Here is a 15995-nt window from a genome sequence, read left to right on the forward strand (position 1 = left end):
AGTTTTCAAAGTCTCTGACTCTGCATCTGACTTCAACAATTTTGTGAGACAAGCAGTTGACAGAAGAGGAAAATGACATTAGGAAGGACCTACTCATCATCATTTAGCCGAAGAGAAGGACAGCCGGGCTCAACCCCAGGTCTCCTCTCTCCTAGTCTACCCCTCATAAGTCAACAAAAGTTTTTAGGGGCGCCTGGGGGGCTCAGTCGGTTGAGCGTCCGACTTCTTTGGCTCGGGTCATGATCTCACGATTCGTGGGTTTGAGCCCCGCATCGGGCTCTGTGCTGAGCTTGGAGCCTGCTTCGGATTCTGTGTCTCTTTCTCTCTCTGCCCCTCCCCTGTTCATGCTCCGTCTCTCTCTGTCTCTCAAAAATAAATAAGAAGGAAAAAAAAATTTTGTTTTAAGTTTTTAAACAGTGGTTCCTAATTTTGTTTCCTATCCCCACATCATTCACACAAAAATCTTATACCCATCAGTAATATTTATTTCTGACAGGGAGTCTCTAAAAAGTAAGGAGGGGAGGAGCATTCAACCCCATCTGCAGCGGGTAGGGGAAGACAGTCTGAAAAAAAAAAGCAAAAAACCTGGGAGATTTTCATATGCTTCTCTCTACTTTCCCACGGAATTACTCTCAACCCCAATGATTTTTAATGATATAGGAATCACTGATTTCCCAGTTGTATACTAGCTATCAAAATTTTTTGGGTGAGTAGTAGGCCATCTCTTTCTCAATTCTGGAGAGCTGCCACTTACCAGCATCTTTCCAGATCCTATAGAGAAGAAGATGTCCTTGTTTGGTGCCAACGAGAAGCCATTCCTCTGCAAGAGAAAAGAATTGTGAGAAAGGTCAGTCAGCTTCTGTAAAACCCCATTTTTTGAGCTGGGGCTTGTAATTAGAAATCAAAGGGTCAAGAAAAGGAGTTGCTTTTGATAGCAGGTATTTTGCAAAGCTAAGGAATATTTATAGTCAAGAAATGTTTGAGAACATTTGATTGGTTAATCAAAACCAAGAACATTTGATTGGTTAATCAAAAAAGCATCATTACCAGACTAGACATATCAGGGAATAGAAAATGTCCCTGCCTTCACAGTTTCAAAATTAAACTAACCAAACATAGGATGAAAATTTATATAATCATAAAATGGGTAGTATAAACATGAAAGTAGGTCTCTAATGTCAGAAACAAAGCTAAAAGGTATCCTTTGGAGGCTTAATGATTTTACCTTAAGGAAAATTAGAAGTGCCATAGCATATTAATCTTTACAGAATTATCTCAAAAGGCAGCCTAGCAAATCAAAACAAACATCTGGAACCCTCACACATTGCTGGCAGGAATATAAACCACCAGTGTAGTCATTTTGGAAAACAGTCTGGCAGTTCCTCAAAAAATTAAATGTATTGTCACCAGGTGACCCAGCAATTCTACCCCTGGGCATATACATGACACATGAAAACATGCTCTCACAAAAACCTGGACACAAATGTTCAGAGCAGCAGCATCTGTAAGAGCCAAAAGATAGAAACCACCCACATGTCCACTGACTGATCAAGGGATAAACAAAATGTGGGAAATCCATACAATGGAATATAAGCCAGCCATCAAAAGGAATGAAGTGCAGACACATGCTACAATAGCAGGGACAAACCTGACATTACGGTAAATGAAAGAAGCCGGATGAAAAAGGCTACAAATTTTATGATTCTATTTATATGAAATGTCAAAACAACCAAATCTATAGAGACAAAAAGATTAGTGGGCTTACAGGAAAATGAGGGAGTAAATAGTAAGGGGTATAGGGCCCTTAGGGTAATAAAAATGTTGTAAAATGGACTGTGGTCATACTTGTACAACTCTGTGAATGTACTAAAACCCACTTAATGGTATAGTTTAAATGGATGAATTGTATGGTATGTGAATCACATCTCTCAATAAAGCTCTTATGAGAAAAGAAAAAAAAAATGGTCCAGGCCAATGAGTGATTCTTTGGTGTGCAATTATTTGAGAATTTGTTAAAACAGACTGCTGGGCCCTGCCCTCAGTTCTGATTCAGTAGGTCTTACAATGGGCCTGGAAACTTGCATTTCTAACAGGTTCCCAGGTGATGCTAACACTGTTGGCTCAAGGACTGCATTTTGGGAGACACTAAAATGGTTTTTGCTAAAAATAAAGAGGCTCTAAAAGGGTTTAAATAATTACCCTGAGAGATGTATTTTAACTCATTAAGGGAAGTGACGCATGTACAGATACTTCCTCAACTTTCTGATGTTGTAACATAACGGTTATTCATTCCTTTCACAAACTCTCTTGATCCTCTGCAAGATAAAATATTGGAAAATGGTACAAATTGATAAACTTTACTGAGCATGTATTGTGTTCCAGGAAATGCTAAGCACATATCATATGTTAACTTCACTAATCCTCACTATCCTTTGAGATACATTCTTCTTATCCCCATTTTATAGATGAGGAAGTTGAGGCCTAGGGGATAATTTATCATGATACATACATGTAGTAAGATGTCTACAGAAGCATCAGGACATAACCACATGTTGTGATGTGGTTACTTACTAAGGCATCATATGTCAAAAGTACGGATGTTGGCCAGAAATTGTCTGAGAGATACTGGCTATATTTATAAAAACTGAGTGACTCAGTCAGTTAAGCATCTGACTCTTGATTTCAGTTCAGGTCATGATCTCACAGTTTGTGAGACTGAGTCCCAGGATTTCTTGCTGACAACATGGAGCCTGCTTAGGATTTTCTCTCTCCTCTCTCTCTGCCCCTCCCCTGCTGGTGCTCTCTCCCCCTCTCTCAAAATAAATAAATAAACACTAATAAATGTAAAAACAAACAAAAACAGGGTCAAAAGCCACATCAAGAACATTTCTCTGGGTTGATGTCCTTAGTCTTCTAGGAAAAGATAATGATTGTCTTTTATTTTGTGTGTGCTTTTCTTCCCTCTCTTTTTTTTTTTCTTTTTTGAGAGAGGGAGAGAGAGGATGTGCATATACAGGAGAGGGACAAAGAGAATCTTAAGGAGGCTCTATGCCCAGTGTGGAGCCCAACATGGGGCTTAATCTCACAACCGTGAGATCATGACCTGAGCCAAAATCAAGAGTCCAGTGTTTATTGGACTGAGCCACCCTGGTGCCCCGACACTGCATGCTTTCAATGACATATGAGAAATCAGAAATATCATTAGCTCTAATGAAATACTACAGATTTATGTTGGAACAGAACACAGAAAACAAAATAAATGCATTTACAATGCTTGCTTTGTAAAAGATATTGTGCTCAAAACCCTACTTAACCAACATCACTGTATTGAGCAACTGGTAATGCTAAAGTTGATTTTTAGGACACCCATTGCTCTTTCAGATATAAATAAACTGAAGTAGAAAAGTTTTTAACTCACTTATAACATACATAAAAATCTATAACCAAAAGGCCAACATAATATAATGTTCACCTTCCCTTCCCACTTTCCTTTCCAAATCCCTACTGTTTTTCTTTATGTCTTTTAAGCACCCTATTCTCCTTGATGGTCTGCAAGGTCTATGAATTTCACCTCTATCAGGTACCTTGCAACAGCCACATCCCAGTTCTCCACTAACCCCTGTGATGGCCTCACCTGGTCTCACCATATGTGTCCTTCCATGTTTGCTGTAGGCTACCTTAGACGCATCTATAACACTGTCACACTGGGGTTTAAATCTTCATGAAGCTGCACTACTAACATACGAAGTCAAACTCGTAAGCATGACATTCAAGAGTCTACTTTCCATTTTTATTGAAATGTTTCCTTGCCAATAGATGTTTCTCATCAAATGACTACTCTATTGGTCATAAAGTAGAATCAGACAAATTCACTAAAATGAAAAAAATTTTTAATTGAGATTTTATTTGGCCCTTTTCATTTGACGTTTTCATTTGAAGGGGCTGGGGAAAAATGCATTTATCATACATGCAAAGTATTATAACAACTTTCCTTTATACAGTAAAAGCAACACACACACACACACACACACACACACACACACACACTACTAATACTCAAACTCATAAGGGAAAACAGTGCATCATCCAGATATTATAATGGCACAGAATCTTAAAGAGGCTTGATTTGGTTTTGGAAGTCAGTGGGTGCTCAGGTGACCAGAAGACCTGACCCATGTGGGACCTCCACATTCTATGAAATGTCATCTTATAATACAATCATGGGTGCAAAACAGAGAGAATGAGAAGCTTGCAGAGCACACTCAGAATTTGGGTACACAGTCCCTCTGAGACAGCAAGTCAGAAAGTGGGACACACTACATAAACGGTGTATTTTGTGGATAATACACACATAAACAGATGTGAATCAGCCCTAGAAAATTCCTGACAGCCTGATCCTGAGCCACAAACTTGGACTTTACTCCTCCTGGGAAGTGAGTAAATGCTGGGCCCTCTTGCTCATAATTACCCTAATGAAGCTCCATCCAACAGTGCAAACCCAGTCCAAGGTCACGTGATATACAATTCCATTCCCAGTCCAATGCTGGCCACTGCAGGGAATACAGAAATGGAAAAGGTAGTGACCACTTCCTTTTTTGGGGTCATAGAGCAAAGAAGAGTGTTTCTTAATGCATAATCCTGATTAGCTGTATCAGAATACAGTGCTGCTGCCAGAGATTCAGATACAATAATTCTGCAACACTGACCTGAAAGCTGCATTTTCAAACTCAATGTTTTAATTATATGACACATTTACCTAGCTTCAATGCTAAAACTGTGGGAAGTCTAGCTTCCATTCTTGTCTACTCTCTCCCTTCTGCTATAAGCAACTGTTTTAATCCTTTTTATCTTTCTATTGTTTCTTTGGAAAATAAAAGAATGATTGCATATACGCACATACACACACACATTTGCATTTTTCTTTACAGGTTCTGAATATAAAAATTTGGGAACCACGGTCCACAATCAGACATGATTTACTAGATATAGGACCTTGGAAAAATTACTTAAATTTTCAGGTTATTCCTCTGCAAAATGCAGTTATTGTTTCATAGAAGCTTAATATAGATTAGTACTCAATAAATGGAAGCTATTACTATCATTCATTCACTGGAAAAAGATTTAATAAATTCCTATTATGAGGAGCTCTTCTAAGAACCATAATACAGCAATATACAAAACACAGTTCCTGCTCTGAAGGAAGTTCTCTTCTAATATGGAGTGAAAACGACAATAATATAATATAAAACAGCATCAACTAGCAATCCATGATAAGAAAAAAGATAAGGCTGAGTAAGAAAATATCACACTGTCTTTTATATAGCACAGTCAGGGAAGGTCTTGCTGATTTATGTGACATTTCAGCAGAAACCTGAAGGAAATGAAGAACGAGCCATGTAATTTTAGAGCAAGAGAGTTCCAGGCAGAGGCAAGAGCAAGAGCAAGAGCAAAACCCCCAAGGTAGGTATGTGCTTTGTGTGTTATGGAATAAAGAAGACCGTTGTGTGACTAACAGGACAAAGGAGCAGCGGGTAAGAGCGTAGGAGATGGGGTGGATGAGGGGAAGTAACTAGAGGCCTATGGTATCAGATGTACAAAGCATAGCAAGGGCTTTGGAACTTAGGAAGCTACTGAAGCATTCTGAACATTGGAGAGATGTGATCACACTAAGCTTTCAAGGGATCACTCTACCTCCATGTGAGAAAAGACTGAGAGCGGCACAATGACAAACACATGGTGATCAGTCAGATGACTATTATAGTAATCCACATGAGAGGTAGCGCTTTCATCAAAGTAGAAATAGTGCAAATGGAGAGAGTGGCTGGACTTTAGACTTACTGCAAGAAGGGCAGACAAGATTTGCAGATGAACTGGATGCAGTATATAAGAGAAATGAAGAATGACTCCAAGGCTTTAGGCCTTAACAAAATGGGTAAATAGAAATGTCATTTGCTGAGATGTGGGATGCAGGGTGACAAAGCATGTTTTGGGAGAGTGGAATCAAGAACTGTTGTGGCCATGCTACTAGACATCCAAATGAAGGTACTGAACAGGCAGCTGGATTCTACAACTCTGGAGTTTAGGGAGAAGTCACCATCATCAGTATCCTCACAGCCATTTCCCAAGAGATGGACTGTGGTGTCCCGAAGACATCTTCCAGCTTGAATACTGTCTGGCCCTATATGATCTGGTTTCTGGAGGTTCCCAGATGAATTTTAGGGATAACAACTAGAAATAAGTATTTATTGCTGCTGAAGTCAGAGAATAGTTTCGAGTCAAGACGTGGTAAATAGCCTCTTGAAGCCCAATATTACCACAGCATCCTAGGAAGTAATAAGCACTTCTCCTCCTGGGTGGGAGATGAAGGCAAAGACCTACCTACCATTTCAAGTTTTAATTTATTTATTCATTTTAAGTAATCTCTACACCCAACTTGGGGGCCTGAACTCATGACCCCAAGATCAAGAGTTGCATGCTCTTCTGAGCCACCTAGGCGCCCCATACCTCAATTTCAAAACTATCTTTCTGAAAAGCTCAAATACAGGGAATCTTTACTGTGACAAAGTGGAGTTGGTGAGAGCCGGTGAGAGGCTGAAATACATGTACTGCTAGTTCCATAGGGTATCAGTCAAGGACTCTTACAAGTGTGGCAAGCAGCTGCATTCATCCTTTTTAGAAGGATACGTCCTAGGCTGAGAGCACCCCTCTCCCATGTTTCTGTATTAGGCAGCATATGCCTCGAGTATCATTTATCTTGTGTCATAATCTGTTCATAGGTCTTTGTTCCTCACTATGTGTTCTGGGAGTACAGGCACTGTTTCTTAATCATCCTTTGATTCCTGTAGCAGAGAAATAACAGAGAAACTGGTCCATATAGGCATCTAATACATATGTGATGAAGAATTAGGGGAATGTGTCCCTTTGTACAAGGTCAAGTCTTTCAGTTTTTACATTTCTTTCCTCTTCTATTTATTTTTTTAATGTTTATTTATGTTGAGAGAGAAGGCGTGTGTGTACACATGTGCAAGATAGGGAGGGGCAGAAAGAGAAAGAGAAAGACAGAGAAAAAGAAAGAGAGAGAGAATCCCAAGCAGGTTCCACACTATCAGCACAGAATCCTACACGGGGCTCCCAGTCTCATAAACTGCAAGATCATGACCTGAGCCAAAATCAAGAGTCTGATACTTAACCAACTGAGCCATGCAGGCGCCCCTCCTCTATTTATTTTTAATTTTTACTGAGCATTTAATCACAGAAAATGGAGGCTTTCTGGAGATACCCAGAGGAAGCAAGACTCTCTCCTTAACCCAAGGGACTAGGAAAGCTATGGAGGTATGATTTTAAAGAATTCCAGGGTTGCTAAAGGCAAAGCAGGGAACATTAGCATGAAGACCTGTAGTGAAAGCACCCTACTGAAGAGGCTGTAAGGAACTCTGTAAGACTGGGTGGTACTGTCCGTAAATGATGCAGAAGATGCCAGCCACCACCAAGATTCCACCAGGCCCATCTTAGGTACCTAGCTCAGTATAAGATCTGATTAAGAGTTCTGGGCCACTTTTATATGGCCCTTGATTTTTAGCACATGGACATTAACATGGAAGACTAGAATTATTTGTTTGGTCTTTGGTTGCTGTTACCAAACACAATCACTCAAAGATAAGAGCATAATGTTCATAACTAAGAGTCAAGATTTAGACCCTTGAAACCAATTGTATTCTAGAGCATACAAGAGATGCCAGACCCTGTTTTCTGTACTGACCAATCCCAAGAGGATTACACAAGTTTTTAATGCGTTAGAGTCCATGACAGACTAGAATGAGGCTCTTCTACCCACAGAGTTAGGTAACTTGGACACTCTGAATATAAGGCAATCGACCACTTGGCTAGACTGAGTTTACAACAACAACGTTGAGTTACCTAGAATACAGAGCAGTGAATGATGAGTGATTACTAAGGGGAAAAAAGGCATATGGTATTAACGTATTTAATGCCCCCGAAAATAGTGTTGTCTTTCACCTAGAAAACAACAATCATCTGGACAAGTTCACGTACCCGGTGGGTTGAAAACTCCCCAACTCTTGTCTCTCCAACTTAAAGACTTCTTGGAAATCAAAATGAGCCAAAGCTGAGCATAGTTAATAAGAAAAGTTCAACCTTCAACTCTGTACTGAAATCAAGGGTAAACGTACCGAAAGCCCGGGTCCCTGAGGACTTGCCAAACAGCCCCATGGCCCTCGATGTCTACAATACCAAGCCCTCCCTCACTCTATGCCTCTTGGATAACGTCCGAGCGGAGTCCATACAGCCAGACGCCTGTCCACATTCCTAGCCTTGTGAAAGGTAGAAACCGCTTTCGCACTGACCCCGCCTCGGCCCCTCGGGCCCTCGGCTCACCCCAGGCAGCCAGACAGTCGATCTGTAGAGGCAGCTTTTCCAGGATCGGCACTTGCTCGAAGGCGTCATGCATGGCGGCGAGCAGAGTCGCCGCAGCAGTCTCACCGATGTATGCGAGGACGGGCCAGGTTTGGGCCTGGGACAGGAAACTGCCCAAAGGGCCAAGCACGATGCTGAGACCCCAGCTACAGGCCGTACAGCAACACAGCCACCAACACCGGACTTCCGGCCCGGCTAAGCCCGCCCCTTCCGCAGCAGAAGACCCGCCCCGCCCCTTCCGCCCAAACACCTACCCCACCTCCGAAGAAGGAAGAACGCGCCGGCGCTAGGTTCCCCACCTTCGTCATGGAGCCTAGCAATGGGGCTTAACAAAAAAGGGATCGGGAGGAATCTTTGGAACTATCTCAGGCAGTGTAGGACGGTGGTGAGCTCGGGCTTTGGCGTCACTTAGTCGGGATGGAGATATGCCATTTAGGAAATTAGCCTTTGTTTCCATATCTGTAAAGGGATGGTATAGTGTTCCACACTAACCTGGCCTTGTGGACGTTTAGCAACAACTGACACACTCTAAACACCCAATAAATGGTGGTTTTTGCATTGCCATTATAATCCCAACAAGTTCAAGTATTTAACCCTTTTTTAAAGATTGTTCTAGGCCAGTGATTCTCAAAATGTGATTCCCTAGACCAGTAGTATCAACATCACCTGGAAACTTACTGGAAATGCAGTCAGTCTCAGGCCTTATTCCTGCCCTAATGAATCAAAAAATCTGGATTGGGGGGGTCCAGCAGTCTGTGCTTCAATAAGTCCCCAAAGTGAGTCCATGCACTTTAACGTTTGAAAAGTACTGCAAGAATGAGGTATATCTGGCAACTTCCTCCCGGCCCTCCTCCCCCAAAGAAAACAGCAGGTAGGTCATAAAAGCATTTAAATTTAAAGCAAAAGTCTATGATAAGTAAAAATAAAACTGGCCTTGGTCACTTTATTTTTATACAATGTCAGTTTCTTCACTTGTAAATTAGAGATTATTGTCCCATCTTTACCAAATACTGTTTCTGATAATCCAGTGACATATAAGTATTAGTACTAACACAAAAATTGCTAAATAAATCAAGTATTATGGGTGATATTCACCATAGAAAATGGACACCTTGAAAATACAGAACTGCCAGCTGCTGTCCTCAAAGAAGGCCTAATACCTAGTAGTATCAGGCCCAAGGACTAAAACCGATATGAACTCTCAGGTAACAGGTCAGTGTAATACTATAAATTACTTCCGAATCAGTTCTAAGAAATGATATGCTGTATCTAATCACAGTGCCTTAACCCATAAGAGAAAGCAGAAAGAATTACCAGGTCCAGTCTACATAATTTGTTACTATACACTACTGCTTAACATAATAGGATTTATTCCCTAATCTTAAATCAACATCTAAGCATCCTCAAAAATATTTGACCAACTATTTTGCTGCATTTTAACTATTATTCACTTACTAAGTGTCTCTATGGAAGAACAGAAGCACACAACACTACCACTAGCCTTTTGCTAATGGGTTAACCTGAGAATATAGTCAGTTCTTCATGTTGTTCCTTAGAGATATCACCTAGGTGATTTCTTTAAAATCACAACAGCAAAGAGCTATACAGAGATGTTAAATAAATGTAAACACTTTCACTACAGTATGAGTTAGTAAAGATTGTGGTCATGTGGTCAATGGTTTCAACAGATAGTAAGACAATGTAGAATAAAAACCCATGGGAGGAAAAGCCCCACAATAATTTGGGAGAAAGAATGGATTTTAGAGAAAGTCTGAAAAAAATGAGGAAAATATATTAATTTTGTTAAAAATTTTTTATATTAAAAAATGGCATGAATTTTCTATGTAAAACAAAAACTGGGGAAGGCAAAATTGGACAAAACCATTAAAACAAATATAGTGCTTCAAATGAATCCCATCACCTTGTGATGTCTCTTATAAACAGTCTCTAAACCAACACCAGGTATAAGAACAGTCAATCCTAAAGAATGAGCAGCAGTCCAGGGCCTCCACACTACTTCATGCAGGAAAAACTGTTTCAATTAAGCCAGAAGAACCTGTTCTCCTTTGTATTAGCTCCTGCTACTTAAGCATTACAGTTCCTTCAGCAGGATGCTCACTCACAAGCACTTAGATGGAGTGCCTCTCTGCGTCTAGTGCAACACCCAGTGAATGGCATGAAGGCAAACAAAGCATTGCCTACAACTCTGCAATGCCGCTGCACTTGGAGGCTTACAAAACAGTAGTTAAAAGTTCTCGAGTGTGCACCACATTGCCAGCAATGGGATGTGTCACAATAGCAGATGTCAAGAGTTAAGCTAATAGTTCTCTCTAAAGTACATCTGAAATAGAAAAATCTTTAATATACACCATTTGTAAACAAAATTGCACTTGATTTTTTAAAATGATCTGAATCATACTGTAACAGTTTGCTTCTCTCTTCCATACTCTTGTTTTAAATCATCCATAGAACCATGGCTCCTTAACTCAGGACTCTTTTTTCGCAAAACTACCTCTGCAATATGTAACCTTGGCTTCTCAGGAAATGGAAAGGTAAATGATAATTTCCCCCATCACCTATGTAACTCTCTAAAAAAAATAAAAATTATAGGCAGTTGCTCCTGGAGATTACAGATTATGGAGTTGATGTCATAGTTCTTTAGAAGATGTTAAACTTTTTAGTTTGATAAACAGTTTAGACATTATAGAATGTTCAGGAACAACACACATAAGTTGCATAAACATCCATGTCAGGGTGTGGGAAGGAAAGGGGGATCAATGTTGTAAATAAAAACTTGTAGATTTTTCTTGTCCTATGAACTTGTTTTCAGTAAGATGCTCTCCTTGTTCTGCCACCTCTCACCAGCTCCAATGCACAAAGGTCAAGGAATAGATCAGGTTTCACTGCCTTCTTTAATTCCACAGAGGAGTGTAGAAGATTGACACAGAAGCTGATCTCTTCTGAGTTACTACCCATCTTCAACTGCACATCTTCCCATTCTTTACTCCATTTTGGACCTTTCAAAGTGTGTGATCATTCGTTCCTGGAGGGGGGGAAAGGTCTTTTCTAAGCATATTAATTTTAAATGGTCTATTTTCCAAATATCTTCTACAAAGATGTTACACATGCACACTTCCCACAAGTACTTTTGCTTATGTCCACTAAATATTTGGAAATTTTCCTAACTATCTATGAAGATTTTGAAACATACAGATGTCTAGGCCCCACCTGAGATTAACTGAACCAAAATCTCTAGGTTTCTGGACACCATACCAAAGATCAAAATGTGTATTTTTGAGTCAAATAAGATGATTAAACAAATATTTACTTAAGATTAAGCTTTAGTGAAAATGTGAACCTACTCTGATTCAAGAATTTAACTTGAAGAAAATATCAAGGATGTGGGCAAAGATTTAGCCAGAAAGATTTCTACTGCAAAACTCAAAATTGTAAACAAAACAGAATTAAATGTCCAAAAACACAGGACCGTATTAGCCTTAAAATGAAAAATTACACATTCATTAAAATTACACTTTATGAAAAGTTCTAGAGATGTGTTGTACAACAATGTGCATATAGTTAACACTTTGCACCTGAGAACAATTAGGATTGTAGATTTTATGTATTTTCATAATTCTAAAAAATCATGTTAAAAATTATATCTGATTAAAAAACAGGGGTACCTGGGTGGTCCAGTCAGTTGAGCCTCCGACTTTGGCTCAGGTCCTGATCTCAACAGTTTGTGGGTTCAAGCCCCGCATCGGACTCTGTGCTGACTGCTCAGAGCCTGGAGCGTGCTTTGGATTCTGTGTCTCCCTCTCTCTCTCTGCCCCTCCCCCACTCACACTGTGTGTGTGTGTGTGTGTGTGTGTGTGTGTGTGTGTGTGTGTGTGTGTGTGTCCCTCCCTCTCAAAAATAAATACTAAAAACAAATTAAAAAAATTTATAGCATGCCATTTCAATTAAGGAAATTAATGTTACCACTAAATATCCTTTCTTATGTAATTTACTTTAGAGTTAATATTTTTCACTTTTGTGTTGTTTCATTTGCTAAAAGCACATATCACAAATTTACCCTGAACTATACGAGAACTATAAATATTTTTTGAATATGAACAATTACACCAGCTAATCTAGCCTTTTTGTTTTATTCTTAGAACTACTTCTCCTGAAGCTCTCTGGTCTGCTCTATTATGGACTGGATGCCCTCCAAGACTGTCACCCAGCTGTCTCGGAATGTCTTACATCAGTTTATCCTTGCCCCTCTATTGGACCCTTTATTTCCTGAATCCCAAGTCTTTCTCTTTTTAGTTCTCTCATTTTATAAAGAACATTTTCTATTACTTTCCTGAGAAAGTGCATATAGAATGTTAATTATTTTATTTCTTGCATGACTGAAAACATCTTTATTTTACCCTCATACTGATAGTTTAGTTGAAAATACAATTCTAGGTTGAAAATAATTTTCCTCAGAATTCAAAGACATTGTTTTATTATCTTCTAGCTTCCATAATTGAGGCTGAAGAGTCTGATTCTGTTTTGATTCCTGGTCCTTTAAAACTTATTTCTCTTGTAATGCACTTAAGTTCTTAGTTCTTGAATAGGTTTTTCACACAGGGAAATATGAACAGATAGGTGAAGTCGATGCAACCAAAAGTACTATATTAAACCTGTATTACCGTGAATAGCCCAGCTGGGTTTCACATACTCAGCCTGCTGTGGCTGAAACAGAGTGATGGCTGGAGAACTAAAGTCAAAGGGAAGCCCTGTGAGCAAACTATTAGCAGAAGCCCACAACAGGGAGATCTGGGAAGGGCAGAATATACCATAGAAAGCAAAGTGTTACAATGATAGGTTTAATTCTGAATGGTAGAATTCTCAATTATTTCAATACACAGAACTGCTAAGGAATTTGACATTGTATGCTGCATCACACAGCATACAATGGGAAATAAATCATTTTTTTAAAGCAGCCAATCCAACAAAATGAGTTGGATTCAGGCAGATGCTTTCAAAGGATTTTCAAAAATCAAGGGAGTCTAGAATAACCTAATATTCAGAACAAAAGACCTGTCCTCAAATCTGATCAAGAAACTTTAGAAAAGAAATAAGGGACTGTGTACACAGAAAGGAAACCTTGAATATTTGGGTTCTAATATTAGTACTTCTATTCTCATCCTTTTTCAACCATACCAAATACAGTTCTTCAGACCATTACTGAGTCAGATAAATAAAATTCCCCTGAACAAAGGACCTATGGTTTCCTATTAAATCATGAGACACCCACAGTTGATACACATGATTTGATTACTAACCTCATCTGAATCCAGAAGGGCTGGAAGTGCTCTGCAGAGAGGAAAACACCAAAGTAAACAACATAAAGTCATAAATGGTTCATAGAGGAAAGTGAAACTATGAATACAATTGAAAGCTTTTGTAATAATTAAGATCTGCATCTTATTAATGGGTATTTCAGGGGGAAAAAAGCAAATATATAAACTGAAGAGTTACTGGAATTGTACAGAAGAAACCATGTTCAAGCACTGTAACAGGGCCACTATTTAATTAAAAATATAGTCAAGGAAAGGAACTAAAAACCCCAAAAGGATTATCCCAATGATTTTGGGAAGGTGTACAACTAAACCTTTCTAAGCAGAAATGTCATCTGAACAAATAATCATGTTTACTTTTGTTTGTATATTGTTCCTAATTTTTATTTAACATCTTTAACATTTTTAATATTCTTTAATTTTCTATTAGCATTCTTATTAGCATGTTCTTCAGCTCATTCACTTGAAATAATAAAAGTTACACTAATGGAAAGAGGATTCTTGTGAAAATAGTTCTAAAACTTACACATCTGTCACAGAAGAAGGAACATTCTCCTCTACCCATTTCAAATCATCTTCCTGCTGCTGGGAACATACAAATACCAGTACTTACTAGAATGCACCAACTAATACACGTCAAATAAGGATCTAAAGAGGTCTCAAAATTTTTAAACTTCATCTTTACAGAATTCTGATGTAGTATATTCACATAACAGATGGTACTGCTAATAATTTTAACAATTATATAGTCAAGTACTTTAAAAAATCTATGTAAGTGTAAAATAAGTATTCAAGTAAAATATAAAATTATGTCTTTAAATGCTTTCTTCTTAATGTTCTAATACCAGAGTTTGCTTCCTATAAGTTTTGCTCCTTAAAAGTGAGATAAATTCTAAAGCCCTTAATGTAGACTGTGTGCATAGTTCTAAAAAATAAACAAAAAAATCCTCCAAAAAACTGCTCAATGAATAAAATCTTGATCTTTATTACCAACAACACCTTAGGTTAGTAGGGCTAGAACTTGCATTGATTAAACAAATAGAACCATCAGAGTAGTCTGATGTACCTTTTCAGGACACGGTAACAAACAAACTAGGTTAAAGATTAACTAGATCTTAGAATCACTTGCTGTTTCTGTTTTTAAAAATGTAAGTATAATATATATTAAAAGATGTATAAAGCAAGCTTAATTACAGCATAGATCTAAAAAAATCATTAAAGCCTGTACACAATTACTTACTGCTTTGTTTACTTTACTATTTCCATTTGGTTCTTGTTTGGTACTTCTCATTTTCATTCCTTCTGTAGAGGGAAAACAAAGTAGATGGGTTAAGTATATTGGAGTCCAGCAATAATTTCAAACATGGATTCAGAACTTTAGATTTATGGACCCTGATTTATACAACAGATATTTCTCTACCTTTATGCTAGGAAGTTCAAAGCCAAACTTTCAGCTCATCCAGTAAGCACACTGTACACTTACTGTGCAATTACTTACTGAATTTATCATGGTTTCACCTTAAAATTTATACCTTTACTTTTGATTCCCCCTAACTTTAAACCACATACCAAATTGAAAAACTGTACAACAGTTGTAAAATAATAAACAGTATCAAAGTATCTTGATTTTAATCCAAACTGTTATACTTGCTTTACTCTATTTCTAAAAACAAGAAAATAATATTTAAAGCACAAATAAATTTTATAACTACCAAAGCTTTCTTTTAGCATCGGTTCCTTTTGTTCATCCTCTTCCTCTTCCTCAGATAATGGTGAAAAAGCAAACCTGACAGAACAAAAGAGAGAAGGAAGGAAAAATATTAGAAAACTACAAAAAATGCTACACTCTCTGGATTCTATAGACCTTATTACTGAAACTGCAATGAGTCATTAATAAAATTATTTTAGTGAAAAGAAAACAATTCTTCCCCTCCAGAAAGCTCTTGACTGCCTTTATTAGCAAGAGAAGCAGGACAGTATGACATTTACAAGTTCAGGCTCAGCTATATACTGCCTATGACTGGAGACAAGTTACTTATTCTCTGTGCCTCAGTTTTCTCATCTGAAATTGGGGATAATAAAACATTACTTATAGAGATGTTTTATAAAAAGCACACGTCATTTCAAAAAGTGCTTAGAATAATACCTCACACGTGGTAAGCATTACAAGCATATATTACACAAAGAGTAAATTCTTATGTAATTTAAAATCTCAGCCTTTGAATTTGTAGT

General features: G+C 38.3%; 2 protein-coding genes and 1 long non-coding RNA gene across 9 annotated transcripts in view; 1 reads left to right on the forward strand and 2 right to left on the reverse strand.

The window, feature by feature from the left end:
- Window positions 1-8618, reverse strand: part of VPS39 (VPS39 subunit of HOPS complex) — a 48055-nt gene extending 39437 nt beyond the window's left edge. Inside the window, exons 1-2 of one of the 3 annotated variants that reach the window (XM_029952962.1) lie at window positions 8395-8618; window positions 755-820 (exon numbers count right to left, since the gene is read on the reverse strand). In XM_029952962.1, coding sequence (XP_029808822.1) covers window positions 755-820; window positions 8395-8467 — 139 coding nt within the window. In that variant the 5' untranslated portion in view covers window positions 8468-8618. Of the gene's footprint in view, window positions 1-754; window positions 821-4468; window positions 5041-8363 lie in introns of those variants that run through there. The other 2 variants (XM_029952961.1, XM_029952963.1) reach the window with 2 other exon arrangements.
- A 76-nt stretch (window positions 8619-8694) lies between these two features.
- On the forward strand, window positions 8695-12776 carry LOC115302969. 2 transcript variants are annotated; one of them, XR_003913746.1, is made up of 4 exons: window positions 8695-8818; window positions 9080-9304; window positions 10903-10985; window positions 12591-12776. It is a non-coding gene; the product is annotated as an uncharacterized LOC115302969 (long non-coding RNA). The 2 variants fall into 2 exon arrangements; XR_003913745.1 differs by having other exon boundaries at window positions 8695-9304.
- The window catches only part of TMEM87A (transmembrane protein 87A), a 42826-nt gene continuing 36176 nt past the window's right edge, over window positions 9346-15995 (reverse strand). For 2 of the 4 annotated variants that reach the window (XM_029952969.1, XM_029952970.1), the window contains exons 16-20: window positions 15476-15549; window positions 15004-15065; window positions 14290-14345; window positions 13749-13779; window positions 9346-11476 (exon numbers count right to left, since the gene is read on the reverse strand). In XM_029952969.1, the coding sequence (XP_029808829.1) occupies window positions 11435-11476; window positions 13749-13779; window positions 14290-14345; window positions 15004-15065; window positions 15476-15549 (265 nt within the window). In that variant the 3' untranslated portion in view covers window positions 9346-11434. Of the gene's footprint in view, window positions 11477-13748; window positions 13780-14289; window positions 14349-15003; window positions 15066-15475; window positions 15550-15995 lie in introns of all 4 variants that reach the window. The other 2 variants (XM_029952967.1, XM_029952968.1) reach the window with 1 other exon arrangement.

This window comes from Suricata suricatta, chromosome 9 (genome assembly GCF_006229205.1).
Source record: "Suricata suricatta isolate VVHF042 chromosome 9, meerkat_22Aug2017_6uvM2_HiC, whole genome shotgun sequence".
Classification (NCBI taxonomy): Eukaryota; Metazoa; Chordata; class Mammalia; order Carnivora; family Herpestidae; genus Suricata; species Suricata suricatta.